Source organism: Strix uralensis, chromosome Z (genome assembly GCF_047716275.1).
Source record: "Strix uralensis isolate ZFMK-TIS-50842 chromosome Z, bStrUra1, whole genome shotgun sequence".
Taxonomy (NCBI): domain Eukaryota; kingdom Metazoa; phylum Chordata; class Aves; order Strigiformes; family Strigidae; genus Strix; species Strix uralensis.
The window spans coordinates 14,159,563-14,176,364 of record NC_134012.1 but is presented as its reverse complement, the minus strand read 5'-3'; the positions used below and the strand labels follow the sequence as shown (position 1 = coordinate 14,176,364).

At 41.7% G+C, this 16,802-nt stretch overlaps 2 protein-coding genes across 3 annotated transcripts in view; both read right to left on the bottom strand.

Moving 5' to 3' along the window:
* Nucleotides 1-751: 751 nt before the first annotated feature.
* On the bottom strand, nt 752-3,917 carry CCNB1 (cyclin B1). Its single transcript, XM_074856882.1, has 7 exons — nt 3,573-3,917; nt 3,262-3,459; nt 2,719-2,877; nt 2,083-2,319; nt 1,505-1,645; nt 1,110-1,220; nt 752-850 (listed from the first exon to the last, which is right to left on the bottom strand). The coding sequence occupies exons 1-7, from the start codon at nt 3,915-3,917 to the stop codon at nt 752-754; spliced, it is 1,290 nt and encodes a 429-aa protein (XP_074712983.1).
* Nucleotides 3,918-5,171: 1,254 nt separating this feature from the next.
* Nucleotides 5,172-16,802, bottom strand: part of SLC30A5 (solute carrier family 30 member 5) — a 31,083-nt gene continuing 19,452 nt past the window's right edge. For both annotated transcript variants that reach the window (XM_074857233.1, XM_074857234.1), the window contains 8 exons: nt 16,012-16,300; nt 15,442-15,650; nt 14,308-14,465; nt 13,537-13,666; nt 12,012-12,237; nt 10,372-10,598; nt 8,385-8,513; nt 5,172-7,791 (listed from right to left, as the gene is read on the bottom strand). In XM_074857233.1, the coding sequence (XP_074713334.1) occupies nt 7,621-7,791; nt 8,385-8,513; nt 10,372-10,598; nt 12,012-12,237; nt 13,537-13,666; nt 14,308-14,465; nt 15,442-15,650; nt 16,012-16,300 (1,539 nt within the window). In that variant the 3' untranslated portion in view covers nt 5,172-7,620. The remainder of the gene's footprint in view (nt 7,792-8,384; nt 8,514-10,371; nt 10,599-12,011; nt 12,238-13,536; nt 13,667-14,307; nt 14,466-15,441; nt 15,651-16,011; nt 16,301-16,802) is intronic.

The following is a 16,802-nucleotide window of genomic DNA, read 5'->3' as shown; positions in this document are numbered from 1 at the left end:
CAGAGAGAATACCCTAACCTTGAGAATACATACATCCTGGCAGAAATGTTCCAACAAGGCGGATAAGAATGAACATCTTGGCTGGCCAACAGAGTTGGGAAACATCCAAGGAGAAGAAATTGTCCTCAAAAGACTCATGATCATAAAAGGGAAAAAGGAGTAGGGGGTTAACTCCCCAAACGATCACCTGAGGCTCCCCCATATGCATAATGTAATTTTGCAACACTAGCATTATATAAATGTAATAGATAGGCAGAAAGGTGGAGACAATGGAAAAGTGTGTGAATATCCATGTCTTTAAGGAATATAAAGAATGAACTTTTGTTTTAGTGTATGCACGTTAGGTAGAATGATCCCCTGTGCATCCAGCGCTGCAATAAAGAATGCCTGCCTTCTAAAAACATCAAACTAAGTCTTAGAGACCAAATTTACAGTAACAAGAGGGGTAGGCAAAGAATAATTAATCCCTTCTAAGCAAAGGCAGACAGTATTCTATGACCGGTATTCTCCTAGAGGTAGAGCTAACAGTTACTAGATATGTTATTAATATATATTTATTGTAGTAGATTTTTGTTGAAGTTAATAAAACTGCACTCTTAATTTGACTAATCTGGCAGATGCTATTCTCTACCACAAACACCACAAGTGCAAGGCAGAGATGTTTTATTCAAAGCCCAAAACACAGAAATAGTATACATTATACACAGTTACACATAGTACCAAGGTTCTGCATGAGTTCAGATAGCAGTTATCAATATTTAACTACAGGTAGAGCTAGATCCCAGATAATGGAAGAATTCAGCTCTTCAGCAGTGCTGTTTGTGCTCATGGCATATTTATTCTTGATTGCCTGCAGAGAGAGAAGTTTAAGTGTACCCTGTTCACAAACTTACACTACTCCAGCTCGTCTGAGGCTTGGTGGTTGGTCAAGCCAAGCCCATCCTAGCACATAAAAGACCATTTCATGGCTGGCTGGTGCCACTTTGGCAAGATAGAGACCTTCACCTGAAGTGATTCAGTCTGATTCAAGTCTGACAGCAGTGGCTCAGCTGAGCCAGCTTCAGACACTTAATCACACATACTCCCCACCTTCACTGTGCAATTCTTACTGAATAATGGGTACCGCCCTCATTCACAATAATAATGTTCTTTGCCATGTGCTGCATAACGGGGAAAAGGTCGCTCTCAGTGTAAGATGTGTAGTGCTCCAGAGTTGGCGTCTGAAAGGAAGAGTCATTAGACAAGCCTGCTAGAACAATATGAGTACATCAAGTTCTTTGTCTTCTGTTGGGCTTGGGCAATTGCAGTCTCCTGTCTTGCAGGGGAGGGTTGACAGTTACTGTCCTAGTCCTATCCCCTTGTAAGGGACCATGGGGGGACAAGAACATGCTGAGATACCATGAGGGAAGCAGCAGGCATGCACCTGGCCCAGAGTGGCCTTTTAAGCTGGTGCACAGGTACACCGAGTCCCACACTAGGAGGTGGTCTGACAAGCATGACTTACCCACTTGCATCCCTTAAGGAGTTTCAGAGTCAAACAGGCAGCAGCCGCTGCAGTCTTGGATGAAGGGAAGTGAACCATATCATAGTCTATAATGCACAGCTCCATCAGGTACTTGGCCAGAGAATACTCTTTGAATTCCACCTGCAGTAAGTCAGAGTTGAGTATTGGCTATCTTCAAGGCAAAAGCATCCTGTCAAGCCTTTGTTTAGTCAAGCAGGAAGAAATACTTCCTTAGTGAAATTTTAAGCCTATCACTTAATGGAAATGTTAAGTTGCTTAATTGCAGAGGAGTCCTGAGCTGTATTATGCTGTTCATAGTCTAGGACCACTCCTTTCAGTGGCAGCTGGGTGGTTACCTGCGGTACCAGGCAGGCATTTTAACTCTGGTTTTGGGTGGTTTAGGCTCGGGCAACTGAAAGCAAACAAGACCTGTTTCTACATGGGAGACAGGTCTCAGCCAGGCTCAGTTGCTGAACTGTTGCAGTACTCAAAAGTTTTGAAGCATTTTAACAAGCTGCCACAGTCGAATATTATATTTTTCAGATGCTGCTTACAGTAACGCCTGTTCTCAGCATTACCTTTGCGATCTTTGCAATCCTCCTTAGGAAGTGTGGAGGGAGGGGATGACCCAGGCAAAAGTCCAGGGCTTTCAGGATCTTACTCTCCATATGGTGGACTTGGAACTTTGTGTAAGCATCACCAGTTATACAAATAAAATCTCCGATACTCATGGGATAAACCTCTTCATACTTGCTGGCAATGAACATAGCTGAGATACCAACCAGCTGCAATGTTTTCTTGGGAACATCATTGTCCTGTAGTAAGATGAAGTAGAGATTTATCTGAATGACTTAGCTCGGAACACAGCTTTTCAAGGTAGCCGATGTAAGGTTTGTTCCATAGCAGGATGTTCATTCTGGCATATACAGAGTAACTGTACATCATCTGTTACCTCTGTTGGCATCTGCAGGGGTATTAGAAGACTTTGAGACCAAATTAGGGAGAAGAGTAAGGAATTTTGGTGTATCAAGTCACTGTTCATAGCTGAGAGGGTTATGTGGTACATACAATTCAGTATCAAATGCCCTCTGTTGGTCAACTGTATTGTGTTAAGGGTAACATGTCCAGCTACATATGGTGTTACTGATCAGTGCTGGTTGTGCTTTAGAGCTTAGGGAAAAAGCATTACCTGACACTGGGCAAGAGACACTCACCTGCAGGAAACGATCAATGATAGCAACTGTCATGTACAAGGTTTCCTGGAGGAGCATGCATTTCATCTGTATTTGCACAAGCCAGTCTACTAGTAAGGCACACATGTTCCCATCGATTTCCCGACCAGCCAGGTATTTAGGTCTGACAGGTTGATTTTTCTGTGTGGAAGGAACAGGGTTAAATAGATGTAGTCACTTGGCTGAAGCATTTGCAGTGCCTAGCCTCTGTTGCATCTTAAGGCTTATCAAGGAGTTCAGTACAGGCATAGCCCATAGATGTACACCACAGGGCACAAGGTTTCTTTCTAACCCATCTCTAGTAAACAAAGAACATGGTACGAGTACTACTAGTTAATTGGTCTAACCACCAGGACCTGTTTATGTTATCAGCTCAGTTTAATCTTGTATTTTAAGTTGAGGGATCACTTATTTGTGTCTTGGGAAAATCCACAAGTGAATACCAGCTCCAAGCTGATAATGAACTAATGACAGGTTCACTGTGTGAGCAGATGCCCCTTGCAGTTCTAACCTACTCTTACCAACCTCAAGTTCTCCCAGATACTTGTAGACGTCCTTCACATAGCTGACGCACAAGTCCAGGTTAGTATCATCTTCTACGTCCTCATCTTCCTTATCTGCATGTTCCACATCAAGCAAAACATCAGAAAAAGCCCGAAACAGCTTGTCCTCTCGCACGGCAAATCCAGGTGTTTCCACGGCGGTGGGAGCCGGAGGCTCCAACTACGAGGAAACTCTGGATCAGCGCGGGCAGCACCTCCCTCGGCCGCCCAGTGCGGGCCAAGCGAAGGCTGCACCCGGCAACCCGCCAGGGCGGGAGTGCTGCAGGGGCTCACGGCTTCTGCCCCGGGGCACCGGGCGAGGCCTTGGCCGTGCCCCCGCCCGGACCGACGCCGCAGACCCGGCCTGGGGAGCGGGCGCACAGTACCCGAGAGGGGCTCCGGCTGGGGTTCCTGCACTGGCAGCGGCTGCTCCTCAGCGGCGGCCCCCAGCGCCCTACTGCTGGCCGCGTTCTCCACGAAGGTGACGAGGCTGGTGCTTGGCTCCCCTCCGCGGATCCCCTCCGCCGTCGCCCTCTGTGCTTCAGCCCGTATCTTCGGCTCAGGGGCGCAGTTGCCGATGTCCTCCAGGGCGCCGCGGGGGCGCAGCCTCCCAGTGGGGGCCAGTCTGCGCTGGATCATCGCGCAGAGGAGTCGGCGGCCTGTCCTCACCGTACACATGGACTGCGGGGAGAGGCGAGCGCAGTCAGCGGCACCGGGACGGGGGGACAGCGGGCCTGAACGCTGCACCCCGCCCCACGAGCGGAAAAGTTGCGTGGGGAGGGGGGGAGGACTGCGCGGCGGCACCCCCGAAACCGGAGAGTTGGAGGAGGGGAACTGGGGAAGGGTTGCGCGCACCCCAACACTCCCCCACCCCACCCTGCCCGAAACCGGTGTGCTGGAGGAGAAGAGCCGGGGAGAGGGTTGCACGGCTACACGCCCCCGAAGAGGGAGGGTTATAGATGCGGACCTGAGGGGCTGCACAGCTGCCCACCACACACCCCCACCCCACTCCGAGGATTGAAGGGGAGCCGGGGAGAACCGAGGGGGTGACCCAGAAGTAGAAGAAGGGTGCACGCACACCACCGCCCTCCCCACCAAGAAGAAGCTGGGGTGAGAGGCATAACTCAGGAGGGCTGCCCTGCTGCACCCCTCTGCCCACGAAGCTAGAGGATTTCTGGGCAGAGGGGAAGAGGAGGGAGCAGGATACGGGAGGGACGCGCGGCTGCCTTCACCTCCCCCGCCAGGTTAGAGCGAGTAACGACCCCCTCACCTGCAGCGTGAGGCGCCGCGCCCGGTCCTTCTCCACCGGCCGGGCCAGCCTCGCACCTGGGCACCAGAGGAGTAGCCGCCGCAGCACCAAGCAAGCGCAGAGCTCAGTGCAAACCCCGCGGATTTAAAGCTCCCGGCCGTCTCCGCTCATTGGCCGCCCGCGGCCGGCTATTGGCTGCCGGCAGCCCCGCCGCAGTGCGGGACGGCGGCGGGGGGGGTGGTGGCGTGTGGCCCACTCGTGAGCGCCCCTCAGCTCATTTCGGGCTCTTCCCCTCACGGGGGGTCCCGGCCCCCACAGGCGCGCGTGGGCCGCCCGCGCAGTCTCTCCTGGGGGCGGGAGGGAGAGCCGGGCCGGCGGCGGCGGGAGCGCGGGGGGAAGCGCGCTCGGTGACAGCTCCCGCTGGCACTTCCATCGCCGGCGACACGGCGGGCGGCCGCGGGGTCGCGGTCTTTGGACAAGAGAAATGCCCGGGAAATTCGGTTTTGCAGCGTGTTCTCAAGCTCAAATCAGCTCCTGCGCAAACTGCTGGAGATGAAACCAGAGCTCTCCACTAACACAGGCTTTGTCTTGACATACTTCCAATTGATTTTTTAACCAGAAAAGTCAAGATGCACTACATAAAACATTATTGAAAAACACATTTATTTTTTCCTTATATACATATATATATTGCTTGCTGCTGGAGGTACAATACATAGCTGCAGTTTGTTTTAAATCTTTGTTTCATCTTTGGAAGAGTTTTGTTGCAACTGTCTCCATTCAAGTGACTAGACTAAAAACTCCCCCACCATAGTATTTATTAAAATACAAATCAGCTGGCCTATACCTGCGATTTGAAAACCAGCCCTTATAGCACAGTTCTGACAGATCTTGTAGCAGGGGGAAGCCTGAACCCTTCTGTGGATTATTGCCAGGGCTCTTGTCAAATGAATTTAGATAGATGTTTATTGCCATGGTCTTCCTGTCAGGGTAGCCAGGAAAAACACTGTGCATGTGTTGGGGAACACACACAAAGCTGCCAAATGCATGTTAAGATGCAGGTTTGCACTTGCCTGTGAAGTATCCAGGTACAAGCTGATCTTCACTGCCATGATCATCTAACTTGGTCCCTGTCCCCTTCGTTTTTCTGGGTCCCGTTGCTGATTGCTCAGAGAAAGTTGTGGCAAGCACAAAGGCTTTTCAATTATGTTAAGCTAACTTAATTTGAAAAGAAAGAATCGCCCCCCCTTTTCATCTGCCTATCATGATGGGGCTAATGCTTGGTTTGGTGAAATGCTCCAGTACAATCACCTCAGACATAAGTGGCACACGTAAATATGAACTGAAGCTTTTTGTCTGAGAATGGTTTGCAAAACTAGATCATGCTGCTTTTAGGCTGAGAGTAATTGTAGCACTGTTATTCAAGTGACCTGAGCCTTCCGGAGGAGGCAAGGTGAGAAAACCACTGCCAAAGGCATAAATTGGAAGAAAACAGGATCAAGCTTTGAGAGGTCTGCTGGTTCTGCAGCACTGTCCCAAGAAATGGGGGACTGTGGTTTGCGCAGTCAAACTTCATTACTGCATATAAAAGCAATGCAACTTCTAGAAGCTTTATGACCACAGTTTTCCAAATCAGTCCTGTACTGCAGACAATGCTTTAACACAGCACAGGAAGAAGGTAACAGAACGCAAACTTGTTTCACAGTTACAAAACAAACTACACAGTTTGTATAAACAGTCCCAAGAGAAGCAGAATTGCTCAAGGACATTTCAAACTGCATTGCTGGTGAATCTGATCTATCCTCAAATTCCACTAACAAATCTGGTCTTTATAACGATACTCAGATACCGATCCTAAATTCCAGAAGATGACAATATGGCAAAATAAGACTGCTCTGATACATGGAATGATGAGACGTGCTCATGCCTTCTAACCACTGAATTGATTTGCTGTATTCCAAGGACAATATGTAAGGACTTCAGACAAGAAGAAAAGGGGGCATGGGAAGACTGTATACAGATGTAAGGATAACTACCTCTGAAGACACAGTCCCAACAAGCATAATTATTTCTTAAACACACTCTTTCACTTTCCAGTCAAGAAGTCTCAATTTACAGTTTGTTTCAGTAACTTGCCAAGTCCCAGACTACTGTCACAGTTTAGCATGCTAAACCTGGACTGCTTCCTTGGGTAATACATGAAGGCAGGGTTGCCTACAGTACACCTGCAGCTGAGTTATGGTATTATGAAAAAAATCAAGTAAATGACAGAATACTGTATCCTGAAGTGGTGAAGTTTAGCTGAGGATGCTTACCAATTAATTACTATAAGCTTCAAACTATTGCATTTGCAGTTATTCATATAAAAAGTACAAAAAAATTATTTTACAGGGGGGTTGATTCTGAGTCTTCCCAGGAAACAGAAAAGTGTCTGCAATTTCTGCCCTCCCCAGTTTCTGTTAACCTGTGGATTTTTCTCCTTCAAAAAGTAATTTGATATATATTTAAAATGGTAACATCTGTTTGCTCTGATGCATTAAGTTTAGAAATCAAATTTGTATGCCGAGACATAATATAAACCCCATGTATTTCTATCATCTAACAAAAGTATACAAAACCCAGGACCTCGTGGTGTTTTTTACTCCCCATAATAAATGTGTATTTTTTTCAAAGAGTCTTCAAGCTATGTTTGAAAGAAGAGAAATATTTTTCAGTTATGTTTGTATTCCAATATAAACTATTTCCACTTCCCACTGCTAATATGAAATTATAATCATGATGTTCCATACTTAAGAGAAAGTATGGAATATATCTGTGTTCATCCACAAGTTACAAGACTTCTGTTTAATAAACACCAAATACAGTATTTAAGATTTCATTATTCTCACATATACAGCAAATATTCAAGTCCATCTCATTTCCTTTATAAAAGCATCTTGATCTAATTTTATTAAAGACAGTATGCTTAAAAAAATTCAAATATATAGTACATTTGTTTCTGTACATGTATGTGCAAGATCTCCTGACAAAAATTTGAATCTGGAATCCTACGGCTTCACTGATTACATGTCCTTTGGTGACCACAACTTTGTATCACATGATGTAAGTACCATCTTTGTAGTATTTCATGGATTCTAGTTGCTGAGTCATTGCAAGGACATCCTGAAATCCTGTACTGAGTCCAGACATGTGTTGAAAATAAGCTTCCTTCTCCACTTGGACAGTTAGGTTGTTTACACCAGCATCTTTCAGAATAGCTGTAACCTGAATAGAACAGTATGGTTAACATTAGTATTACACTTCATATGCATCTCACAGTAACTTGCAGTATTCTGGCTCTGAAATACTATAGATTAAAAAAATATCACCATAAAGCATTCAATTTTCTGTAAAGTGAAGACTAGCTTCAGAGGGTACTGTTTTGCAACTTCTGCATAACAGGTAGTTCTCAGTGTCTTGCAGAAGGAAGTAAGTATCTTTCTAAGGAAAAGAAAAACTCAAGGCAGACAGATATTAGTAAGCCAGTTACAGGAGATGTTTACTGCCTGTTTTCCAGCATGAAATCCACCTCCTCCTCCTTTTCTCAGAGCAGATGTAGTGCCACTTTCAACAGTGATAAAACTGCCCCCCCATTTATTTTTTTTTGTTTTGGCAGACGTTTCAGCAAACAACTCTTTATACAACCAATTCCAAGCTAGCAGGCAAGAGGAAATACAACATTAGAGACCAGCTCTGAGACATTAACTAATAGCTACAAAAATAATGACAAACAGCAGCCTCAAAATTCAGTCTACAACTGAAAAACAGCTACAGAGTAAGAAATTGAGACATTAAGGTCTAAAAACCTTGCATCTTACCTGCTGTACAATTCTCTGTTCTGTCACATCTGATACCACTTGCACATGTATTGTACCTGCCACAACACTTGCAGAGTGACACCAAAAATGAGGATCTCTGTAAGATATGACTCCCTCTATTTTTTGAATCTGTAAAAAAATTACATTAGCAACAATTAATTTAAGAACTCATTTTCAACTTGTGTATGTACATGGATACTGGTGGCAAATATTTTACAGAGCAACAAAGCTGTATAGCAAAGCAGCTTTTCAGCTAAGCTGTATTCAGAAATATGTGGTACTGAAAGGTCACCTTGCTACTACTATCAAAGACTAGAAACCAGAAGTCAAACTAAATGGAAAACCCAGCAGAGTGCAGTGCTAAACAGGATGAGAAGAAAAATTATCGGATCACAGTAACATCAATGGACAGACCAACCAGAAAGCTGGCTGGGCATTCAGCCATTTCAAGGACATTTGTTACCTCACTGTCCAGGATAAGCAGCTGTTTAGTTATCACAGCTGGACTTAATTCAGAGACATAATATCTTCCCATAATTTATCACTTTTAAAAATCTGATGTTTGTACTGGGTCTGGCTGGGGTGGACTGAAATTTTTTCACAGCTGCCAGTAAGCTGCTGTTTTGAATTTTTGCCTAAACAAGTCTTGAGAACACACCAATGTTTTGGCTATTGCTGAACAGTGCTTGAGCCCTGTCAAGGCTTTCTCTTTTTCCCAGTCTGCCCTTATCCCAGCGAGTAGGCTGGGGGTGAGCAGGAACTAGGGGTGGGGGGAAACAGTTGGGAAGGCTGACCCAAGTTGGCCAGAGGGATATTATATGCCATATAATGCCATGCTCAGCAGCAAAAACTGGGGTAGAGGAAGAAGGGGGTTTTCTGGCTTCCAAGGTGTCTGTTGCTTGGAGACTGGCTGGGCATCAGTCTGCTTGTGGAACACAGTGCACTGCATCCCCCCCATCCGTTAAACTGCCTTTATACTGTTCCCAGATTTTTCTTGGTTTTGCTCTTCCTCTCCTGTCCCACTGGCAGTGGTGGTAGTAAAGGGGGGAGCAAGCAAGTTGCTGTGTGGATGCCTGGCTGCTGGCTGGGGTCAACCTACAGCAAGCATATTGTTTTACTGTGATGTGTTTTTTAAATTGCTTTTCCTATTATCTTTTAAGGAATTGCTCTTTGATTGTTTTCAAACAGTACTTTCTTCTTCCTCAGTCTCCCAGAATTGCTGTCTTCCCTCATCAGAAAGTGAAACCCACTCTGCACCTCACTCTCACTCTCCCAGCCAATTTCCCTTTATTCTTTTCTTTCTCATGCAGACAAGAACACATCTCCCCCTCTACTAATTGACAGGACACCATCAGGATAGTCTTCCTTGCTGCCTCTCGTTGATGGCTTCCTCAAAGAATGTGAAACTAGTTCTCTGACAGAGAGTTCTCCACACTGAGATCTGTACTACGACTCTGGGCAGGAACTTCAAATGAACCGAAAGTGAAGACTAAGTACCTCAAAATAGATACCATACTGCATCAGACAGGGAGATAATGGACTAGAATGAAAAAGTAATTAGAGAGAACAGCACTTTTTTTGCCATCTCACCTACTGTGAACCAGCATGCCCTTCATGATATGGGGAGATAAGAAAACCTGCAGTTACAGGCTCAAGATATAATCCTGTAGCCTGAACTGTACACATCCAAGTTTAAAAAGGCCGCAAGCTTTTGGTAATTGCTACATTACTTTCTCAGTACTACGTACCTTTCCCACACTGTTACCATACTCGTCTGAAATCATGAGCTACCCATAAATGCAAAAAATAGTACAGGTTTTTTTAGTTGCAAAACAACTTTAATCAGTGGAACTCCTAATCCTGTCACATAGAAGTTGTCTAAGACAATGGAAGCTGTCAAACTGAACTACTTGAGTTTAATAATTATTAAAAATAGTCATAGCTTTGTATGTTTGTGTATGAAAACATTTAGAATTGTAGTTCTGACCTTTTCTAAAGCAGCATGCAGATCTTTCTCCTGTTCTGGAGGTATCCTCAACAAAAGCACTTGACAGGCATCTTTCAATAGGGGGATAACACTAAGAAAAATCAAGGTAGCAATAAAAAGAGAGCAGAGTGGATCAGCTATGAGCCATCCAAATCGCTGAATAAATATCGTGGATACGATAACACCAACACTGCCAAGAGTGTCTGCTAACACATGCAGAAACACACCTGAGAAAAAAATAAATTGAATGATTAAGTTGAACAGTACTGTTTAAAATGTACATATATATTCAACAGTGGAAACACAGTAGAGTTTATTAAATATGATAAACACTCCTCAAGCTAAACAGAGGCAACTACCTGCCTAACTTGATGCAAAATTAAATAAAACATTTAGCTTTTCTAATGTTTAATTACAAATCAATGTAAAAAAACATTTTTACTGAACAGTGCAATGATCTAGGCAGGCGTTCGCACATTAAACCAAAAGTGAATAGTCCTTAAATTATTAATGGGATTTGTACTATACAGCATAATCTTTTAATTCTGTATAGAGAGACTCACTGATCCTTAACAGAGGATAAAAAGATCAGTGTAAATGCTCTGGTCTGCTCATGTGGACAGATATTAACGTATCACTTGGTTTTTGTATGCCAACTCTGCTCCAAATTTATGTGAAGATTGTCTATCTGCTACTGCTAGGAATTTTATACTTTATATTGCTTTCATGGTGGGTAGCATTCTCAATGTACACTCAATGGGCACATAAAAATAATCTCTAATAATCTGTAAGATTAGTGCTAGTTAAGTGTCAGGATTTGGAGAAATACTGAAATAGCTAAGAGTATGGGCAGACTTCACAAAAGTGCCAGACAACAGAATAGCCAGTTGAATTAGGATGTAAAATAACCAGTGAAATATGAGACTATTTACTAGAATACTTATGCTCTGACAAGGTTACACAAGAAACTCATTCCTTTACAGATTTTTTTTATAAGCAAGGCAGTTGGTAAATAACTACTTTCTAACTACTAGGGAAAAAATTCTAAGAGGTAGCTATGCTGAAATTTTATATATATTGCCCTTATTGGTTAGCTTCTGATTTTAGATTTGGAAAAGAAATTTTCATCTTTTCCACCTTATCTTCTGAATTGCAAACAGAAGCATATTTTAGATTGCTGGTTTGCATTTGTTCTTCTCCCTCTTATACCCTCCCGCAGTGTTTTTACAACCAGCTGTCACGTGATACCTAGAAGCATGGTAATCTTTATAGATAGAGACCTTGTATTTTCATTTCCACAGGGAACTTAAAAATGAGGACTTCAAGCTTATTCAATAAGATTCACAATGACTGTTTATTAATGTTACTGAAGACTGTAGATTAACGCTTTTTATTGGTCCTTAGGTATTACCCACATCTAAGAAAGCCATGCAAAGAAACATTTCAAGTTACGTTTCCTCAAGTTAAACTCATCAATGAAGAAACAGTGACCAATCAATGTATACCACATTATAAGGCTGTCAGATCACTTCCAGAGAGCAATTTTAAGAATGATGCATAGTACTGCGTCTGATTCTGAAAATCTTCAAAGTCTGCTGCAAATCACATATACCATTTACAATTCAATAATCTGTACTTGCCTCTCATGTTGGTATTCATGCCTCCTCCAGAAGACCCGTGGGAATGTCCATGGTTGTGCCCGTGGTCACTGTGGGAATGGCTGTGCCCATGGCTGTGGCTGTGCCCGTGGTGAGAATGGCTGTGATCGTGTGAGTGACAACCTCCCCGAGAAGCCCCATGGGAGTGTGCGTGGCTAAAGGCACAGATACCAACAAGGTTTACGATCAGCCCTCCAACAGAGACTGGCTGTGAGAGGAAGAAAAGTCTTTGAACTTCACTACATCTTCCCTCCTTTCAAAGGAGTTTTCCAATTCTATTCTCCCCAAAATTCCTCAAAATCCCACCCAACAACCACCATCAAAATGCAGACCCCAGTATCCAGAAATCACAACAAGATAGCAAATTTAGTTTTAAGAAGGGGTGATCAATTTTATTTACTCTGAAAAAGAAATAAAGTGGTTTGAATACAGGCATTGCTTTCATTAGCGAAATTTATAATTGTATTTGTATCTAGGACACACACACTCATTTAAAATTGTACTTAAGACAGCAACTACTGCGTTGTTGGCTGAGTTGTGCTTTTTATCTGTCTGCCTATTTTGCTACTCTCTTGAAAAAACAGCAAAGCATAGAAGTAATTACAGTTAATAAAGGAGTTAATCAAGTGCTACTTGGGGGTTATTAGACCTTTCCTTGGCTGTGCAGACTGTGCTTCTATAGAGGGGGTAACCCCTCCCATCCCCAAGAAACAAAATCAATAGTGAAAATGGAGCAAATATTGAAGATTAAAAGGAAAAAAAAAATAATCAGGCCTCGATTCTAGCAATGCACATTTCTAATTGTGCCTACATAAAAATCTTTCTCTGAAGAGAGCAGGAGAGCACAAATTCGCGTGTGTGCGTGAGCAAAACCAAGTGAAGTTGGAAAGGTCATAAAGGAATGCTTGGAATTGCAGAATTTCATAATAAAAAAAATTTAGTTTGAAGAAAATGAACTACTGCATTTGAAAGAAAGGGATGGAAGCTTGAAAATTTAAGTGGGAAGCCCTTGAATAGGATGTGGCAGGTAGAGACACACAGGTGTGGTTAAGATTAGCTATGCACAGCTTCATGATTGGTTATGCCATAGTAACACACTCAGAATAATGTTATGAATTCTGGCTGATTTCTGAGGTTTCTCAGGGACAAATAAAAAATCTTTTCTGTAATAACTGACACTGGTATACATAAGAACCAAATTTAGTCTTGTACAAATTATTTCCTTACTCTCTTTTATTGTAGAGGACCACCATCTAAAAAGATTAGAGCTGTAACATCTTAGAAAAAAATTCAATTTAACTGGTTAAATTATATTCACCCCTAAATATTTTCATATTTTAAAACTAGATGTAGTTCGGATTTTAAAATTAGAGTGTGTTAAAAAGTCAAGGCAGTTTAGATCTTGAGTATGCAATTTTAGTTTCCTTAACTTCTTTTTTTAAATTAAAACAAACATAAATGAACTATTAACTGCCAAACAATATTCAAGCAGAATGACAAAACTTACAGTTAGCATATTTGTATCTATGTCTGGAGGATCCACCAGTCTGGCCACTGATTCAATGAAGACAAAGAAAGCAATTACCATCAGAAAGAGGCCATTAATAAACCCTGAGAGAATTTCTACACGTCCATACCTGAAAGCAAACATATGTACGTTTGAGAGTGAAGAACAGGTACTCTGAAAAAATTTCAAAGTTCTAACTAATAAAGTTGCAATACATTTAATAAATCATTAAGATTGCTTTTTCCCCTCAATGCCACAAAATCATGCCTTAATTTCTGGGTTATTTACTTCTGACCCAGAGGTAGCTAATTTTCACCTGTCCAAACACCAATAGTATAAAGTCATAATAATGTAAGTATTTTTTTATATATATACACTACACATTTAGGGCTTCTAACTGCTAAACTGCTGTGCAATTTAACTATACAAGTTTTGATTATGTCAGCAGAATTGAAATCCTCATATAAACACTAACTTTCAACATATATTTTTGCTTGACATACATACATATACAGAATGAGACAATTTCTAAATAACATTCACAGTGATAAGTTTTATTTGTAGAGATAAGTGAAAATTGCATTTCAGACACTTTTTGCAGGGGTAAGAAGGGAATAGCACGAACACAAATGGAACAGAAGAGACATAGCAAAAAACCCAAAGAAGCATGCACCATTAAAACATCCCAAACATATCTTTATAGCAGGACATTTTGAAAATGAGCAAGTAGAATAATTTTTGGATAGTCCTTAAAGAACCTAATATACATACCCATAGGAAAATATGCGAGTTGCTTTCCATCTTGTCATCAGGGCTGCAAAAAGCCCCATCACTAATGCAGAACAATCAAAAAGCATGTGAAATCCATCAGAAATAAGACCAAGGCTATTGGTCCATACTCCATAAAAAAGCTCCACAAAAGTGAAAGCCTAAAACGAAAGAGAGTTTGAATTTTAGCTTGAAGATTAACTTGTAATTTAATGTCTTGGTAGTTAGCAGGAAACTCTTTTCATTGGACACTTGATGGTTTTCAAAGGTATTGTTCAAAGTATTTCTAGACCATTTTCTCTCTCTTCCAACGAAACGGAAGTGATCCGTGCCAAGTCTATGAAGAGACTTTTTTGAACCTACCATCCCAAAAGTCTTGGACCTAAGAGAACAACCCTCTACAGGAGTAAATTTTACTTTAAAATTCTAAATGAAAACTTATGTTGTGCAGACAAGATTTTAAGCATTTTGTCATTAAACAATGTAACAACTCTGATCTGATCTATTATTAGTGTGAAAGCAATGCTGGCTATACATCTGTTCTGTAAAAATTTTTTTCACCAACTAGCTGTTTAGATCTTAGGAATTAATTTTGAGAAGAGTACACAAGGAAACAGTTACTTCAAGTTTCTCCCCCTATTTTCTTGGATAATAGCCAAAGAACAAAGAGATCTTTTCAAATCAGGTTCTATCAACCTTGCTTACTGCATAATCTTTTCCTATTTGAGAAAGAGATAAACTCGAAATAAAACCAGCCTACTCAAAAATGACACTAATCAATTCCACATTTAATATTTTGTTGTCCCCATCCTTGAAGGTCTTGCTAGTTTCAGCTCATCTGCTTGTATCATTGAGATACCTCGATCTTAAACGTACCATTAGACAAGTATTTACTTACTGGTATAACAGTTACACATAGAACCAGTGCTGCACTGTGACAACAAATCAAAATGACATGCCACTTACTGTAAGATTAGCATAAGAATATTCTATTTAACATGCCATCTAATGAAAGTACTCTATCAAGGGTCAGTTTAAAAACAATCAATCATGGGAACCTGTTAAAGAATAACTCTTCTTCCTGTACTATGTATGTACTGTGATTGGGTTTGAAAGAAACACAATCCATGCACTTACCAGATTTAGGCACAAGAAATAGAAGATCTGCCTAGAATCATACTCCTCAAGGATTTGTTTCAGTGACTCCTTAATAAACCGGGGTAATGACTGAGAGCTCTGCTGTAATGCATCACCCATGAAGTTATAGAGAGGAGTGCCTTCAGGGGAATAGCCAATAAGGGTACCCTTCTGCCCTTTCCTGGAGGGGGATGACAGGATATTGGCGGCTGCAAGGAAAGCATTGAAGTTTTTGTTGCTGTTTGTAAGCTTCACAGCTATTTCATAATGTGTTTTATCAGCAATCAAAGCTTATATGAAATCTGCAGGCAGCAAAGTGATTGTCAACTTCATCTTGAGGTTTATAATTAGATTTCATTGCTATGTAAGATTAGATCATCACTTCTACAACAGATCTGTTAGTTCGTTTTTTTGGTAGACAAACAGTAAAAGAGTATAAAGTTACAAGCCTTTCTTCTCAAAAGAATCCATAAAAGCTCATCCAAAACAATTCTCCACACATCCATTTTCTGATTGGTTTCTCAGTTACACGGACAATAGATTTATTAAAAGATAAATAAGAATACGTACATAGAATGAAGAAGACAGCACTCACTACCACCCCTCCAGAAAGAACATGCTCTGTGCTTTCGTGGTGTGGTGGCTTGTTCATAGCTCGAAGCTGGTCTGTTATTGGATGTGTCCAAAAGTTGCCGAAAAGCAGTGCACTAATGAAAATAAGAAAGGATCCATATCGAGCACATGTGGAAGCTTCCATCTTGACAGAGCATATGGACTCCACGTAGAAATCCAGGATCACAACAAAAAAGATGACTGTTATGAAAGGCATGATGAGAGAAGACCAAGACTCTACTTTACTCTGCAACAAAAAATACATTTCAAACAGGACTGTTCACCATCAGATGCAGTTGTATATACACCAACAAGTCTAGTTCACTTTTATTTCAAATGTTTTCACCAATCTATCAAAACATAAATACTTTGATACTTCGATGTATCATATTAAACCAACATTCCAGCTATAGAAAGACACATATAACTAATATGCACACTACAGCACCTTATTCTAGATACTCTCACATGCAATGCCATGTTTGCAATGGTCTACTCTTCCAAAGCATGCAGACATAGCAAACATGTCTTTAAATTACAATAATCTACTCCTCGGGAATAGAAAAGTCCTGTATTTATAGTCATTAATACTTGTGCAATGTTATATATGAATCCAGGATATAATACCTGAGCTAGAAAGATGAAATAAAATTATCACAGAGGAAATTAAGGCATCACACAGATGTACATCAAAGCATAGAGGAAAAATTTCAAACAGAACTTACTACAAAAATAAAGATGGAAACTTT

Bases quoted from the DNA above. Each gene is read 5' to 3' on its own strand.
- CCNB1 (XM_074856882.1), bottom strand. From the start codon at position 3,917: ATGATCCAGCGCAGACTGGCCCCCACTGGGAGGCTGCGCCCCCGCGGC. The intron at 2,320-2,718 runs GTGAGTGTCTCT...ATCTTACTACAG, and splicing joins TCATTGATCGTTTCCTGCAG to GACAATGATGTTCCCAAGAA. The intron at 851-1,109 runs GTAAGAATTGCA...CTCTCTCTGCAG, and splicing joins AGGGCGGTACCCATTATTCA to GCAATCAAGAATAAATATGC.